The following is an 18,360-nucleotide window of genomic DNA, read 5'->3' as shown; positions in this document are numbered from 1 at the left end:
TAGGAATGATTGACAGACTTAAGTCATAAATAGCTGCAACACCACCTCCTCGGCCGGAGCCTCGAGGAATGTGAGTATTAATGTGACTGGGTGGAGTGGATTCATTCAGGCTGACATATTCTTCAGGATGCAGCCAAGTTTCAGTAAGACAGAATAAATCAATATTACAATCTGAAATTAAGTCATTTACTAGTACAGCTTTCGATGACAGGGATCTGATATTTAGGAGTCCGCATTTAATTCTCTTGTCTTGTTTTGAGATTGCAGAGTTGCTGTTAATTTTTATTAGATTTTCATGCACAACTCCTCTTCTGTGGACTTTTGATTTGATTAATTTAATTAATTTAGGTGGTCGGGGGGCAGACACAGTCTCAATGAAGTTTTGGGTGTGCAACTGATCTAATGGAAGCTCAGAGAAGCGTGTAAGACTGCAGCTCTGCCTCCTGGTCTCAACTCTGGGTTGTCAGGCTGGTTGTTGGCTAATGAAATGGGTTAAATTTCTAGAGATGAGAGCCGCTCCGTCCAAAGTGGGATGGATGCCGTCTCTCCTAATGAGACCAGGTTTTCCCCAGAAAGTCCGCCAATTATCAACAAAGCCCACATCGTTTGCTGGACACCACCTCGACAGCCAGCGGTTGAATGATGACATGCGGCTGAACATGTCATCACTGGTTAGGTTATAATAATAATATAACCTAACCAGTATAACCTAACCATAATAATATAATAATAATGTGAAAGATAGACAAATGGTAATTAGAAGCCGTATTCGACAAACCTGCAGAATAACACGTTGTCGCTTCTAACTAATAAAACAGAACCCTCCGTTGATTTCTCCAATTAACTTGTTGCATTAATATAAATAAACAGCACTCTCTGTCAGTCGTGTTTAGTTTTTGTTGACTGAAAATGTAAATCTTTGTTGATAGACTAAGAAACAATAAATCAAAACCAGGTGCCAAAATCAACAGACTAAACCGGGAACAAGCAGAAACTCCAGTGCTTCTCTGTGTTGTATACAGACTCATAAAAACTCATTGTTTTTGTAGAGAATGATGAACGCAATACAGTTTTTGCTCAGTCCCATTAAGGCATACATAAAGATTATCTTATGTGTGTCTTACATTGTTTTTGAGGAACAAACTGTTTGATTACAACATTAAAATCCTCCTCTATCTCCCTCCGTAAAGAAATCCAGAATATACAAATATTCTCCATTACACAAGCTTAACAGGAGTTTTATGTGCACTAGGGTTGTCTAAAATATGGAAATATCGATAAATATTGAGACTGTTTCAATACTGAATTGTATGAAAGTTAGAAACTTTAGTATTGGGACAACACTAATGTGCACTCGGGGCGAGGGATGCACAATATGGATTTTTTTCAGGCAATGCGGATAACCAATAATTACCCACTTCTCATGGCCAACACGGATAAGATGACATTTTTGTATTTTTAAAAGGAGTTCCTAACTTGTAGTTTTGGCACACCCGAGGATAAGAAAGGCCAAGATGTCCGCCCACACCAGAGATTACATATTTGGATCTAGTCTATACTGTGTAGCTCTACCTAGGTGCAGCCTTTTGATGTCGTGAGCATGACAACAGCATGCTGCCCTTCTTCTTCTCCTTCTTCTTCTTCTTCTTCTTCTTCGTCTTCTTCTTCTTCTTCAATGTTTATTGGTGGATCACAAACCAACGTTAAAGTGTGCATCCCTCCACATACTGTGTTGGAGAGTGTACATGCTGCGCTTGTTAAATCAAAGAAAGCAATTTGGCTTTGTATTATTAACTTTATTCATCGGCTTTAATTTCACTGATACCAATAATATAAAATTCCCACTATTGGACTGATTATTTATGAGTCTGATATATATATATATATATATATATATATATATATATATATACACATATATATATATATATTGTGCATCAGTAGTAGAGGCTCAGTGTTTCTACATCACACTTTGTGTACACTGAAGATTGGACCAGGATTGGCTTTCCAAACTATTTGTGATGTCACAAATCATGCTCGTAGGCCCGCCTCTTAAAATCTGATACTCGAGAAAATGCATACTACAGCAATAGATGTAAAAACTGTCAAACTCTGCACAGTAAAACTCAAACATTCAACTGTAGAAACAAGCAGAAAAAAAAAGCGTTTGACTGAAGAGGGACTTTAACATTTCTATTCACGCAGCCTGGTATTAAACCAAATTAACCCTGCATGTAATAGCAGTCAGTAATTGAGTGGCGGCGCGGTCACTGGAGGTTAAATTGACGTGTTTTTCCTGGAGAGATGTCACAGCCGTGAAATAATCCAGAGTTCGTCCAAACGAGAGGCACCGACGGATTAGCGCAGGATCAGGCAGCTTTCTTTAAACGAGGAGATACATGAACCCCGGTGACACTGGCAGCATTACACTGTGCTTTGTGCAGACCGCATATCAACAGCTGCAGCTAGACATCAGAGGGACAAAATGTTTAGCTTAGATTTGACTTTCTATACTTTGTGTGTGTGTGTGTGTGTGTGTGTGTGTGTGTGTGTGTCACTTTCGGAGGAGCAGTTCGTAATATCCCCAGCCTTCTCTACCTCCCTCTCCTTTCCAATTTATTACCTTGGCTAGTTGATCTGATGGTGTAATAATATCTCCTGCCTCTGGCTACGGGAAATGGCCACATGCATTATTCACACATGCTAAGATGCTTATTGATGACTCCTTTATTTATATATTTCCTCAATGCCAGAGCCATTCCTCATATTTTTAACCCCTTCGCTTTAATCCTCTATTTTGACGTGAGCCTCGTCTAATGAGCCTCACTCACTCAAACGGGTTTTACGGGAATATAGTTCAACCTGGCACGAGATACATCACTGTTGAGCTGGGAGCTAATAATACATGTAGGTGGAGCCCCAATTAATAAATCTACTTTATCTGATGTTAAAGCTCATGGCTGCTCATTTTGTCATGGCCGTTTCCGCTCGGGTATCACACAAGAAGTGCTGTGTGAAAACCCGCAGAAAACATAACTCCTGTGAGAAAACTGGTGTGACATTGCCTTAAGACTCTAGGGTAAGTTTGTCTAATCTAATATGTGTACGTTCCCCAGCTATTTGCTTCCTTTTAATCCAAGCAGTCATTGTAAATGGGGCATATTCTCTTTTATGTCGGTGCATGCCAGAGTTCAGTGCTACTGGGTATTCGCTGAGTTTTCTCTCTGCACACAAATTTCCTCTGTGCTCAGACCCGTGGCCTCTGAAACAGCAGTGGGACAGCTATGGTGAGAGCTATGTTTCTGGTCCAGAGCTGGTACTTTAGGTGGTTAAGTGTGTGTGTGTGTGTGTGTGTGTGTGTGTGTGTGTGTGTGTGTCGGTATTTTATTATTTATTTTTTAATTAGATGTTTTTGCTCTTTTTTTTATTACGAAGGTCACATTTTGCCTGTGTTTCTTATTTTAGTGTCCTCAAATAGACACACATTCAAAATACATGCCCCATTATACAGTTAATTTGTAACATACAGGTAATTCATGATATGTCTTGCTTAAAATTTAGATACAGTAGATAAAGTACACAGATACAGTTTTGTTAACTTGGTAAGTTTCAGCAAAAGTAGATCCTCGTATATTTTGCTACAAAACCTAATCTCTGTGTTCACTTTCAGACAGACTCAGGGATAAGGATTTAAAATGAATCCTGTGAAATTTAATTATTGTATTTGAGAACCTGTAGGATACTCATGATGCTGCTTCTCCCAAAATATGTTTTGCTGGAGCCGAGAGTCCGCAGCTTACTCTGAATTAATGAATGTAAGTGAATGTGGACATAATGAATATTATCAATACATGTATTTCATTGTGAACTGTCAGGTTTTATTTGCCCCCCCCCCCCCAACCCCTGAGTTAGTGCGCTGGGCTTCAAAGCTAACTTGACATAGTGGCCAAACTGTGTAATTACAATGTCATGTGATGCACTACGGCCCAAAAGACGTTTTCCCACAAGCTTACATTGTGACAGGCGCAGCCATAACGAAATTTTGGACACATTTTGAGCGTCACAACCCCCATAAAGTTAATTGTTACACTGGATCCATACACTGGTCCGATTAGTCGGAAAGTCTAAAAAAGCTGCATGAATAAATAATTTAAAGGCTCTGCTCATCCAAGTTAGTGTTGGGATAAACCAGAAAGTTAGCCTTAGTCTGGTGCACTATGGGCCCCACAATGCAGAGGTGATGCAAGGGAGCCAGAGAGTCTTATACACAGGAAGTCGAATTATTTTAGCTTCATGCTCCGCTGAGCAGCTTTATAAGAATGAACAGGGCACCGCCTGTAACACTGTATCCAGATTCTCCTTAATACATCCATGCCAGCACGCTTTAATAACTTCAGCGATGGATCCAATCCGGCAGATTTGTTGGGTGGATTCCCGGTTCCTTTGAGCATTACCTACAAACAGAATGGCAGGTTGAAAAACGCCAGAATTTCCCTTTGAATAAATAAGGTTTGCATTCTTGAGGTCATTTGCCTTTCATACTGTATGCACAACAGGTCGTCCTGCTTTTATTTGCATGCAAGAAATGCCACCTTCCATCCTACCATCTGGGATTCAGCGGTGCAATAGAGAGACATTTTATAGGAGAGGTCAGGAAGTGAGTAAGAATAGGCGATGCAGAAGACTAATTTTACCACTCCATATTTAATGCACTGGTCATGGCAACCCTGTCTGTATTCACTCTCCTCACCACAGTTTTTCTGCCAGATACAGTGGGCTGCCCTGGCCTCGCTTGTCCGCACACTCTTATACACACACTGCCCGAAATATCAGCTTTTGGCTGAAGAAGTAGTTCACCGCAGATGTGACCGTCCCAAATAGGAGAAGAGAGCATGACACATAAGCAATCAATGTTTGACCAAGGGAGTATATTTACTTTGGTCTTTCCTCCCCTCCTCACTCACTTTCCTCCTTTTTTGCGCTCGTTTTTCTGCAAACAACCAGTGTTTTTTTTGCAGTATCAGTGATTGCAGATCAAAAAACAACCCCTGGATGCTCTATTACTGTCAGACATCATCAGCTTGCCATCTTCAGGGTGTTCTGGATTATTTTCTGTCTGAATCACTTTTCTAGTATAGCTTCAAGCTGACTCATCTTCTGTTTCAGTTTATTATTTCTTTCAGTTTCTGAGAAAGTCCAGAAAGAAAAATCCTGAATTTGTTGCATCCGCTACAAGCAGGTAAACATAGCTAGTAGTCTAATAGTGGGCTGAAGGTTTTTCCAGTCAAGCACAGGACCTGAGGTGTATCCACAGTCAGAGAAACACATCGGTGTGGGCGAGTGGGCGACTCCACTGGTTTCAAAAAGAAGTCGGATTGTATGCAAGCTTATGAGAAAATGGCCCTACTTCTCTCTTGATTTATTACCTCAGTAAACAGTTTCCTAATGAGTTTATGGTCTCAATAGTTAGTTTCAAGTCCTCTTCAATGCAGCATGATGCTCATTTTGTGAATCATGGCCCCATTTAGATTTAAACAAACTATAAATCACAGTATGTTTTAGGCTACCCTGTGATTGACAAGTCGCTACCATGGTGTGTCCAGCATTCGCTTTTAAACTCAAGCTTTTAAACGGTAGTCCACAAACTGAAGGGTGACGTCACGCAGCCCAGTCGCCAGAATTTAATGTTGTCAGTTAACAGGTCTGCAAACCGCAGATACGTCCAAGGTTGACACGCATACCAAATGTAGCATATCGTTTTTATATTACACTTATTAGCCACCTGTTGCATCAGGAGCTGGAGGGGAAGGTGGTGGATGTTATAACAAGCCAAGAAGGCTGCCAAATGGACGGCTGCAGTTCCAGTCCCACCACTGGATATTTTTAAGGAGCTGTGGAGACATATCCATCTATTTTTGTGGGGACAAAACCAGGTGTTTTTCAAGGAGATCTGTGGACATTTCCAGCGGTTATTGTGGCGAGCCAAACCGACTATTTTTCTTGGGAAGTTGGAACATCTCTATCCGTGATGGTGGTGATCAAAGCAGGTATTTTAAGCCAAACCTTGATACTTTCCCAAACCTAAACAGAGCATAAGCACAGCATTTTGACAAAAGAGATAGAAAGTTCAACCTAAACAATCAGAAAGTTGCAACAAAAAGAAATGTCCAGTTTTAACTTAGCTGTGGTTTTGCAGAAACTTACTCGGCTAAAATGTATTCTGTCTGTTGGGTTGCGTCGCGATGGGTTAACACTTGGCTGCCACACACAACTTTTTCACATCGTTCATCATTGTTGCTGTGTTCGCGGCTATATTTTTTTCTAACAAAATAGTTCACGAAAGTGTTTTTGGCAGCTTACAGTGCAGTTTAAGATGTTGGTGTTTTCCACTAGCGCAGGACCGCAAAAAAACCAAAACAAAAACAGGCCTTGTCAGCCCAGCGGACACAAAGCAGGACATTCAATTTTTCACTCAAACCAAAATCATGATGAACACAGACAGATCTGACCCTAACTCTGATATACCGTGGTCAGCCCCGAGGTAAAGTTACATAATCCTCAGCCCACATATTTAGGGACAGGTCTGCTTTATGAACAACAGGGTTTCTTGAGTAACAGGGGGGTAACTCTAAAAAAAGACCTTTTTAAAGTTGCCCACAAACTTCTGTCTGCTTTATATAGAAATCCTACCAGTGCTTCATATTCATAAAAACATTACATCTGAGTGTGGGGGACCTCGCAGTGATGTAACCACATGTGGGATGTAGGTATGAGGGCACTTACTGCGAGCGCAGCAGCTGTAGGAGTTTTGGGGAGCGGTCTGTTCTTTCAACATCCGGATGTGAGCAGCGAGGTCAGAAAGTGTTTGGATGAGTGCATTCAAGAAGCATGCAGGATCGTGTGTAACAAAAGAAAAGAGGGAAAATATGTCACACTCCTTCTCTCCGTCTCACCCTTTCTCCTTTCTTGTCTCCAATAATGATCTCATCTCGTTCTTATCTCTCCTGTCTCACCTGGCCGATGGCCAGCAGTGATGCTGGAACCATCCAGCCATCTGATTTCCAATCTCACCAGGGATGGGCAGATTGATAAGTCACTAATCAATACTTTGAAACACTTGCTCATTTGTTATCGATGCCCATAAGTTGAAAAACTCTCCTGTGGTCTCCATGGACAGTGTGCCACTCTAAGAGGAATGGGGGGGGAGGAAAAGTCCAAGTGGTGCTGACCTTTTAACTTGTGTTCTGTTGTGGTCACGGTGTTCTATTGCTTTTCAAGAATGGATCAGTTTCGCTTGTTCTGTCAATATGTTATAGAGATTAAAAATTAAACATCTGTAATAGTTCAACAGTTGTTTTTCATTGATTTTGCTTTTGTCCAAATTCATTTTGCGTATATAAGTTTTAAAGGCTGAGATTCTCAGAAGAATCAGCATAATGAATGTCATTTCATAGATCACTATTTGTATTTTGGTACAAACATGCCTTGTATCAGCAGTCCCTTGTGTTGCTGGCCTTGTAGCGCTTTCTAACTCCCTTTCTCCCTTTTTTTTTTGCTTTTTCAGAACAACTCAGCTGCTGTTGCTCTGTGAAATATAGAGATTAATAATTCCCTATGAAAGTGTAAAAGCCTATTATTGCAAACCATTTTGTTATTTTTCATTCACTTTGCTGTTTGTTATTTTCCTCTTTGCTTAAAATCATCATTCATTTAAGTTTTTAATGGCTGAGATTCTCATAAATTACAGCCAGAATCATCCTTATGGGCCGCTTTTTTGGACAAACACACAAACACACAGAAACATTCGCCGGATTCTTCTTTCTCTTTCTCTGTCTCTTGATCTCTCTCTCTCTCTGTCACTGTCTTCCTTTGAAATAAATTGTCTGCGCTTGAATGCGGGAGCTTTACTGTTAGCGATATGGTGTTTGATTTGATTTTCCAGCTGAGAGCCTGGCAGTCTCGGTGAGGGCTACCATAAGAGAGGACTTGCAAGAGAATGACTGGGAAACATGTCCAAATGAAGCTGTGTGTATGAATGCAAATGTGTGCCTGAGCGCATTAACCTCGGCGTGTGCGTGTGTGTGTGTGTGTGTGTGTGTGTGTGTGTGTGTGTGTGTTTAGCCCTGCTCCACTGACACTCTTCCCTCCTTCTCCACAGAGAGAAGTGCCTTCTTTCGTTGACCCCTTTGGCTGTTTGGCTCCACTGAAGCCGCCTCTGCCTCCGTGCCTGTCCCTGTCTGCTGGAGTTGCCAGCCACACCAGGAGCCCCCGGACTGCCAACCGCATCCACTGACACCTCCCTCCGTCTCCCGCTCTGTCCGCCAGCCAGACCTCTCTCCATCCATGCCACTCAGCCCTCCTCTGTGGAAGTCAACCACTCCTCCCTCCTCTGCAGACAGAGCCTGATACTGAAGACAGGCAGCTTTTATCGGCTGCTTTGAACGGAGAGGAGATTGTCTCTTTGCTGTCCCCGTCCACCGCAGCCTTCTCCTCATCATCCTTCTGTCCCTCTTTCTTCTCTGTCCTCTCCTCCTCTAGCCCTGCATCTTTTCATCATGGGCCAAGGATCGATAATGTGTTTTGCCATTCGTCTCATCTGACAGTTCAGCCGAGGAGTCAGGTGATAGAGAGGACTGGAGTGCGCGTTTGAGAGACTGACCGAGAGAGGGAGAGATTACCAAGCAGACCTCTGTGGCCGTCACCAGCCCAGGCCCTGGGTGACAGGCGGTGAAGGATTCCTATTACAGCCACAAACAGACTCTTAGGATGGGCCGCAGGTGGTAGGCGAGTGCCAGGCCTCACAGGCTTCACCTCAGAATCAGACCCTGGGGACAAAACCTCTTAAAACCTGCTTTTTCCCATGTCCTTTACCTACTCTTTCTCATCATTTGTCCCAGTGTCGTTAGAAACATACAGACGCACACATCATTTTATTCGCTGGATACCTTCGCCTCTCAGTCGACCCCTCCTGCCTGGTTCAAAATGGCGGTGAACGTGACACCGATCCGGGACACAAAGTGGCTGACGCTGGAGGTTTGTCGGGAATTCCAGAGAGGAACGTGTTCACGACCGGACAGTGAGTGCAAGTTCGCCCACCCTGCCAAGAGCTGTCAAGTGGAAAATGGCAGAGTCATTGCCTGTTTTGACTCGCTCAAGGTGAGTATGACAAACGCCTGTGATGTTCATTCATCACTGCCCTGTCTTCTGTTTTTTTTTTTGTTGTTTTTTCAATCTAGCTTGCGGTGTTGACGAGCATTGTCTTCAGTACATTTTAATTTTTACGTTGTCGGGTTTATCGGATGAGAGGACTTGTTAGACGTACAGGAGAGATCACTGGCTTCTTTTTGAAACGCAGTCTGTAGCAAAGAATGTGATTTTGCCGCAAGTGAAATACTGTTTCATGGCAGGGGGATAAATACTTTGTAGAGCCTGTGTGTGTGCGTGTTTGTGTGTCTTGGTAAGCTGAGATGAGGCAGTAATCACATTAACATCTGTGAATCAGACTCAGACTTTCCTTCACTGGCACATAACTTCAGCGCAGGACTGTCGGTTGGCACACTGCGAAAGTTTCTGTGTGATCGTCACATCAACAGGCTGAATGGGAAATATAGAAGTAGGGCAGCGCACACTGTGTATTTCATGTTTGCATGTGAGTCTATGTCGAGTCGAGTGTATGTCTGTGTGTGTTATTTTGAGGTCATGCAGCACAGTGGGGTGTTCTCAGAAGGCTCTGTAATTTACTGTCTATTTTTGCCCTGGCACTGGGACAACACACTCCCACTATGCAGCTCCTCTCTCTCCCTCTCTCTCAGAGAGACATGAGGAAGAAAAAGAGGGAGAGGATGTGGAAAGAGGGAGGGAAACAGAATGGCCCTGGTCGAGAAGTCGTGAAAAAGAGAGAAATACGTATTAAGGAATTCATTCCAGGACGCTGAGTATTCATTGTGGCAGGAAATGTTTACCTGATGCTCAGAGGCACAGCTGATCAGAATGTCTATACCGTCAACAGACTGTGACCAATGCGCTTGAGTTTCATCGAGGTAAAAAACTTCAACAATAGATCATTGTGAGGTTATTGTGCCGCCGGGCGTTTTGTCATGGCAAGTGTCAAACCAATCCTGCCTCCCTACAATTCATATTCTACTGTACAAGAATGTAATCGCTTCCTGGACTGGACAGAGCATTTCCAGTGATCATAATCTTGGCAGTAATTAGGTTTCCTTCAACATGCATCGAGCAAGCACAGAAGTCATAGGAAGGTCGTTGAGGTAGATGATGACGCCAAGAGACCGGATTTTGAGTCCCAGATGTGTGAGTCAGTGAAGGAGGGTTGTGGTTTTAGTTAGATTTTGAAGACGACTGCCATTCTGCAGCCAGGCTAGCAGCTCGTGAGGCTTTTAGATAAGTCAGTAATACTCTTGGCTGTTGTTGTAGTCTAATCGGCATTTTGCAAGGTAGCATGCAAATATTTGCTAATGAGAACTGAATGTAAAGTTCAGCTGAGGCTGATGGGATCTCAATAACTTTGACGGTATTCGTTCAGACACTTGAGCATTGGACAAATTAAGATGTTGAGCTGATGGTTGCACTGAATGGAAATAACCACAGTTGTTGTTATTCATCCAGAGTTGTTGTTATGTCAACTTTGTGGAGGATGTGTCCTCTGGGGATCATGACGGCCTCTACAAAATTGCACGGCAATCCATCCTGCAATTGAAATATTTCGGTCCGGATCACGGCAGTGGACTGACCAAAAGACTGACCAACATAAAAACAAAAAAGGAAACATCCTGTCTCATGCTGCAAGTCAGTATTTACTTTTTTCCAATATAAACTGTAACCAAGACCCTGTCCCTAACCTTAACCAGCAAAACAATGAAGTCATTAAAGTGGAAACAGACAACCTCTTTTCTCCAAATCTTTCCAAGTGGTATTATTGTTGTCTCTGCTGTTGCAAAGCCAGCTGGATCACTTTCTGTTTTTCTCAGAGTCGCAACTACAAGCAAAACACAGTTCAACACATGAGTTCATTCAGTCGTTTCGTCTATAATGAAGACATAAAAGTAGCAGTAGCCTTCATTTCCCTGGGAGATTTCTCGCCTATGCATCGTGAAAGCGAGGTTTATAGGTTACAAATCTAAACGCAGATGGTGTCATTATTCCATAGATCATACATTGTCCAATAAACATTTACTTAAATGCTGTCAATGACTGTTTTGCAGATATTTTGAGTATGAACGGTATGATACGATAGTTTCTAGGAGACAAAGTCGATGTCAACCACCCTCTCTCAGATGAAGAGACAATAGGCAATAAAAATTAAACTTTAATGGGCTATACTGCAAGCAACATATTGTCCCTTAAGCCATAAACATGCGGTTCACAGTTGTGGGAGCCTATACACTGTGAATGTACAGCTGGTCACACTTCTAATTTACCAACAACAGTGAGAGTTTGTAAAGGGGCAGCTGTGGCAGCATGTGTCGTGGCTGAGGGCCAAGCGTAAACACTGGCCTTGTGTAGTCATATATCATATTCTATATGACGACAAGTACATGTGCATGTACATATGCAGGAAACGAGTCACATACACAACATACTGCGTGTCACAAGAGCTCACACTGTGGCATTTCAGCCTGCTGTCTCATTATTCCAGATGCTGGATACAGCCATATCAGTCCAGTCAATCTGGGTATTTTGGCTCAAGCGAGCACAGTCATTCTGGATCCGCGTGTTCTGTCTACCGTGTTGTGCACATGTCCTGTAATTTGTCTCCTATCTGATTGGCAAGCAAGGTGTTATTCAGTGTAACTGGAGAGCAGAGCTGGAAGTCAGTCAAGCCAGTCCAGATCACAGCTTAGCTTAGTTTATAACAGGGAGGGGGTGGAGGTTCTTCTTAAGCCAGGCGCCGTGTTATCACAGCTCTGGGCTGCTCGGTTGGGCGCTCCGAGACCTTGGGTGGGTTTGGTCGGTACAGGTAAGACGGGTATGGGTAAGGGGTGCTGCAGGGGGCATTGCACGGATCATGAAAACAAACAGGGAGACTGAGTCGGAGAGGGCGAGAGCAGGCGCAGCAGGGAATGTGCGAGGAAGCGGAGCACTGTGCTCAGAGCCCTTCCCTGCTCGCACTGCCAGGGCATTCCACAGTCTACCTCCCTTCCCTGCCTCCATGACAGAATGATAGATCTGCTTTATCTGCAGATGAATTCATAACGCAAAGCTAGGCATGGAGAGAGCAGGGCAAGGGGATGGGGAAGGACAGGCAGGAGGATGTGGAAAGAGAAAAGGGGAGTAGCGGCATGGATGTTGGCCTCGCACTCCTGGACAATTTGGCATACCACCCGCCCTTCATTCCTTTTGAAATGCAGGCCGGCAAAGGAAGGGAGGGCCTGTAGCCGGAGAAACTGAGAGGCATACGAGTGGCCGTACCTTTGCTTTTTCCATCTTTTGCTTTCATTCTCACATTTAATAAAAGCACCTCGTTCTGTATCTTTTTTTTTGATGCTACAGTCACAGTTTTTTGCCAGTGGACGTCTTTATTTCTCCTATTTTCTTTTCTCATAAACTTCCTTCAGTCATTCAGTGTTATCTCTAGAAAAGAAGGTGTTTGTCAGCTGTGAATGTAGTGGAAAGTTCCATTTGATGGGGTGGCGTTAACAGAGGAAGGAGTGATAGAAGCGAACAGGAAATGAGTCAGAGGGAGAGACTCTGTAGGATTGGCCGATATTACGAAGTTATATCACATAGTGGATGTGTTTTTTTTTTTAAATTGGGGTATGTCAGCTGATCGAATCGGGTTCAATTAGCACAGCACAAGCCCTGCAGTGCTATAACAACATGCGTCACCAGTCTTTTAGTATCCGTTTGGTATTTAATCAACATCCTTGGTACATGCGGAGTAACTATTGGACACTATTATATTCTTCCTTTGTTCAAAAGCTTAAATCTACCTGTTTATGTTCGCCCGATAAATGACTTTAAGCTGCCTAAAAGTCTGTTCAGACAAAACGTGAAGTTACAGACAAACAACCAATTTCAGACTTTTCAAACAACTGTCTATAATTAGAGAAAAATAAAAAACAGAAAGGGGGTATTTGCTTGTCCTTTTGGCTCCTGCTTCAGGAATTCAGCAGCTTGTTGCTATTAGCAGCTGGAGACAAAGCCTGTTTCATTGTATGAGAATAAAAAGCAAATCTGGGGGTATTTAGGCTGACGAAATACAATAAACTCACTATTGGGCTTTGATGGGAAACAGGTGAGAGCGAGCCAAAGAGCCACGGGAGCTCCACAACAGTATGATGGACCTGCTACTGATGACCTGGCAGAAAATGTCTAAGTGGGTTGAATTTACAAGTCATTTCTTCTCATTAAGATTTTTCGTCCTATTGACTTTTGAATACGTTTTCTCTAATGGAAAAATCTTGTCATTATTGAAATCCACACTATCTGTCCAAAGTGGCTGTTCTGTATGAAAAGAATAAGAGTATTTAATACTAACAAGATTCTGGGTGAACTATCGAGTGGCTGGAACCCCTCTGAGCTCCCTCAATGCTACATTGTTAGGGTCTGAAGATAGTGACTCATTTGTTAAATCATTTGCACCACTGGGGATATATTATATCAAGAATACAGAGGGAGACATTTCATTTTATTTTCAGGGAGTGGTTGTAATTTGCACTCTTCTTATCTACAAATATGTTTTCTCTTTTTGTGCTGATTATATTTTAGCTTTAAATAGAGATTGTTAGTGTTAACATGCAGTCTAACGAGCCCACTCAGGATTTACCAATTTACTTATTCACTTGTTTCAAAGGAAACATGAAAAACTTCAAAGTGAACGTGGGTATAAATTTGTAGTTATTACTTTATGTTAATTCGGGACATGGTCTGTAACTATATATATTGTTGATGCATTTCCTGTCACACTGCTGTCTTTTTGTGTTCATGCTGGGAGCTTTGAGAGGGAAACTTAACTTCTCAGATGCAAGAGTAAATCGATGTATCAATTAGTCATTACTATCAAATTGATCACCAGCTATTTTGATAATGGATCAATCTGTTTGAGTCAATTTGTAAGAGAAAAAGGTCAACATTTTCTGATGCCAGCTTCTTAAATGTGAATATTTTCTGGTTTCTTTACTCCTCTGTCACAGTGAACTGAATATCTTTAGGTTGTAAACAAAACAAAACATTTAAGGACATCTTGGGCTTTGGGAAACACATCCGCTATTGTTTTGTTTTATTAAAAAGAAAAAGAAGACTTTATAGACCAAACAACTGATTGATTAATTGAGAAAGTAATTTACAACCACTATTAAACCTCTGTGTCTGCCAGCCCAAATTGAACAGCCCATAATGTTTGAATTCATCTTGATTAAATTAGCACAGTGTTTGAAATACAAAATGTGGGGAAAAAAGTTCCTGCTACAAAATTATATGAGGAAACACTGCTAACAAAGTACAATTGATGCTTAACATTCAAAATGTTGAGAGGATTTGTATTGTTACCCTTACTTACTCTTTGCTTTTATACATTTAATGTACATATGACTGAACTTTCCAGCAAAGTGAACCTATGGCAGTATATAAAAATATAACAGAAAAAAAACATGTTTCTATTTACTTGAAAATCAAATAAAGAAATACAATGAAACTAAATAAAGATAAATGGGTATATAAACACAAGTATTGATCAGAGTACAGCACACATTCCTCACAACAGATTCAATACTTTCATCATAACTATATTGGAGAATGGCTCTTCAATATATCACCATTTGTAACAATTTCCCAAAGCATCACCCAAATGTTGCTAATCTCAGATATAAGTCAGTTTCTCGAGAGCCAGACACCTCAGCAACTTTAATTCCTTTTCATAGTGTTGTTGCCTACAACTACAACATTGAGATAACTTATCTCAGAGGTCATCATACTGTAATTTAATTGACGGTGTTGTTCACTGTTGAGGAATGTAATATTACTATCTCACTCCCACAGTGTGTTTTTCATTCGATTTATGAGTTTGTCTGGACTCCATCTGATCATTCGGTGTAGATAATACTAAATCCCAAGATATATTTATGGTGGAATTCACAATCACAGAAAATAATCGCACACATGTATCTTATTAAAGTGAAAGAAAAATAGGAGAGGGGAAAAAAAGGAAGCTGAAAATACATATTAAATCCTTTCAACTTGTGTTTTCATTGAAAGAAAGATGAACAAAACATGTGACCTCTAGAGGTGAATAATAGCTATAGTTTAGGTGGCTGTCTGGGGTCATGGGGTCAATATGAGAAGCTGAAGCATGTCCTATTTGTTTTATCACACTGATCTCACACTCCCTCTCCCTCTGTTTATTGTACAATGGCAGCCTGTGACAGCTGATAATTGTTTTGTAAAAGTGGCACTGATTGGAGGGCTGTTGAGTAAATTAGGGTTGATACAAAAATCCGTCAAGCACCGAGGGGTTTACGCTGAATTATGTGTTTTGACTAGCAGCATCCAATTTGGTGTCTCAAAGTTGGCAACTGGAGTAAATACGGTATGTCACATTCTCAACAATCTGATCTGTCAGTAATTAAATGTTGCCTTATGTTTCTGTGAATTATAATGTATTGTTGAATATTAAATGTTTCATGCTAATTACTCAATTAGACAGCAGATTAACTAGGAGTTTATTCCGCCTCTATGTATGGAGCCAGTGAAACAAGAAGCTGCTGTAATACACAACGTCTTGGATAGAGAGCTGTGGGTTTGATTTAGTCTGATTGACTCGTTGTCAGAGAAAGTGTATGGAACAAAAAAGTTCCACAAAGACCAAACACTCTCTCGAGCTGAGGCATTCTGGCCTCGGGAGTGTGCCGGCGCCTGAATGTTATTAACCGAAGACAAACTTACTTTATATTTGGAGCTCCAGGGCTGTTAATTTTACACTCAGTCCACCTGGAGTGGCTTGAAGGTGTCATACGAAGACTGGATGGCTCAATCTGACAGTGTACAGATGACCCGTCAGATGCTGTTTCAGGCTTTTTCGCCGTTCAGCTAAACAGTAAGTCTTAGTCTTCAGAGATGCTGCTCAGCTGGGCACCAACACAGCCATGTTTATGGCCGTTTATACACAGTCACTGCTATCCTGACATTACCCAGAGGAGCTTTATGAGGGAACGCAAATGTTAAAGAAGTTGAACCAGGTATTAACCGGACTTGTCATTGTCCAGAGACAAGCTTGCTTTACACTCTTTTGCTGATATTGCAGATACGTTCTAACCTGATGGAGCAGCTGATTTGTTACAAGGAATCAGTTAGAGAAGTGCTGCTAGAAACGGCAGGCACTTCACAAAAATACCTGGCAGGTGATTGGATGACCCATGCGTCTATCACCATCTATCACTGGCTAACTTCAACCAATCAGATAAATCAGATAAACAGAGGAGCTCAAAGCCAGTTGGGAGAAGAGTGAAAACACGTTTTCCATCGAGGAAAGCTTTAGGTGCTGTCATTTGCTCTTCTTTTAATTAAGGAAGCAGCAAGCAGTCCACTCCTGATTACCAAATCTGAGCCACAAGCGGGCCAGAGTGGACCGCCCCAAGTGCCATCATTCCAGGGCCAGATTTGTCTGGTACGATTTTGGTTAACCTTATGAGGAGCCATCATTGTTGTTTTCAAACAGTCACTTCTCTTGCTGGTCGTCACACGTAAACCACACTCATAGCTGCCAGTAGTTCCTCACAGGAGACTGATGTTTTGCGCCGAACAAGACAAAGTTCGGACCTGATTCTTTAGACATTGTTTAGAGTTCATATGAGAAAGCGCCTCTTATCTGAAAAGCCCATAAAGGTGCTATTATTGCCGAGGTTAATGAAAACTCTGTGCTATGCATGTATATTACGGTCCCATGCTCTTTTCGGTTTAATTATGCAATACATTATCCTGAAGGTGAAGATTATGCTAATAATGGCCACTTGTCCTTGAGAATTGGCGCACCTATTATTGCAATAACACAGGGCACACCTTACTATCATTATGGTGATGCCGCTGTGTATTATGTCCTCATAATCCCCAGACACAGCCGGTCTAAGCATATAATGACTGTTATAACATGAAGCCGGTGCCAGCAGGCGTTTGAAATGTTTCCTTAAAATCGGAATATGTAAGAAGCACGATCTCCCATGATGCCAAAAAGCGTAGAAACCAATTACAAGTGTGGCTTTGGTCGGCATCAAAGTCCGGTCTCCAGCGAGTCCCTTTTGTGTAATGAATCAAATGCATGCACACATTTTGACAAACCTACTTTTTGGGGACATTATTAAAGAAGCCCGTTGTATTAAAACATATAGATAAGGCTGCATTTGTTCAGACAGTACCTAAATAATTAATGTATGAAAAAACAACTTCACAGCCAAAAGCAACAACACTGAAGTACTTTAATGTACAGTATGTGTCGTTAAACCCCCAGTGCGATCGATGCAGTACGTTCAGCAACATGTTTGTAATATACATTAATGTATGCCGCCGGTCACTCCACTGACATTCCCTGTCGGAGCGATCAATCGACCGTATTTTACATCTCACGTACTGTACATGCACCCGCAACCTACATGTACATTTTTTTTAATACTAGCCACTCAAACACGAGCTAGGAAGGGCGGGGAACGTATGGTGACCTACATATACGGTGTACTTCAGAGTCCTTGAAAAGCCACAAAAAATGCAGAGGGTGAGTGCAGGCGCGCGCGAGAGAGAGCAAAGAGAACAGATAACAGACGAATAGGTAAGGCAATATGTATTGAGATGAGCGCCCAGTAGAAAACAGAGGCAGAGGTGTGTTTGTGTATGCGTGTGTGTGCGCGCAGAGGGATGCAGTATATTGGATAAGAACTCTTTGAAAGGGGAAACGTACTCCAACAGTGTTAATCTGCTCTGTATCTGTATTCTACTGTCATGCTCCTCGCTCTCATCCTCTCCTCTCATTACCTCTGTTAATCTGTCTCTACTCAACCCATCCTACAATCCCCCTTCCTCCTCCTCCTCCCCCTCTCTCCTCTTCTTTTTTACTCTCTGCCAGGCATCCCAGACACTTTCATTTCCATTTCACACACACTGATTTTTATCTTTTTTCTTTATCGCTTTTCATCATATTTTGGGGAGACGTTTGCCTGTCTCGGGCTTTGTTTTTTTTTGTTTTTTTTCCTCGGTGGCCGACCATCAGGAAGAGATGAATCATGCTTCCATGATGCTTATACCTGTTTACGTTGTGCGTCACCAGATTTTAGTGCGCAGTGGGTCACTGAGGTCTGGGTTCAGACTATTTCTGCACTACGCTGGCTGAATATGAAAACAGTGTTTACACATATGCGT

General features: G+C 42.0%; 1 protein-coding gene across 9 annotated transcripts in view; it reads left to right on the top strand.

Moving 5' to 3' along the window:
* Positions 1 to 18,360, top strand: part of LOC311256378 (muscleblind-like protein 1) — a 153,869-nt gene that overhangs the window by 95,897 nt on the left and 39,612 nt on the right. For 6 of the 9 annotated variants that reach the window (XM_084351379.1, XM_084351382.1, XM_084351381.1 and 3 more), the window contains one exon: positions 8,159 to 9,156. The exons of the other annotated variants lie outside the window; for them this stretch is intronic. In XM_084351379.1, coding sequence (XP_084207505.1) covers positions 8,983 to 9,156 — 174 coding nt within the window. In that variant the 5' untranslated portion in view covers positions 8,159 to 8,982. The remainder of the gene's footprint in view (positions 1 to 8,158; positions 9,157 to 18,360) is intronic. 9 annotated transcript variants of the gene reach the window in all.

This window comes from Pagrus pagrus (genome assembly GCF_965226575.1).
Source record: "Pagrus pagrus genome assembly, chromosome: 4".
Lineage (NCBI taxonomy): Eukaryota > Metazoa > Chordata > Actinopteri > Spariformes > Sparidae > Pagrus > Pagrus pagrus.
This window is presented reverse-complemented; position numbering and strand designations above follow the sequence as displayed.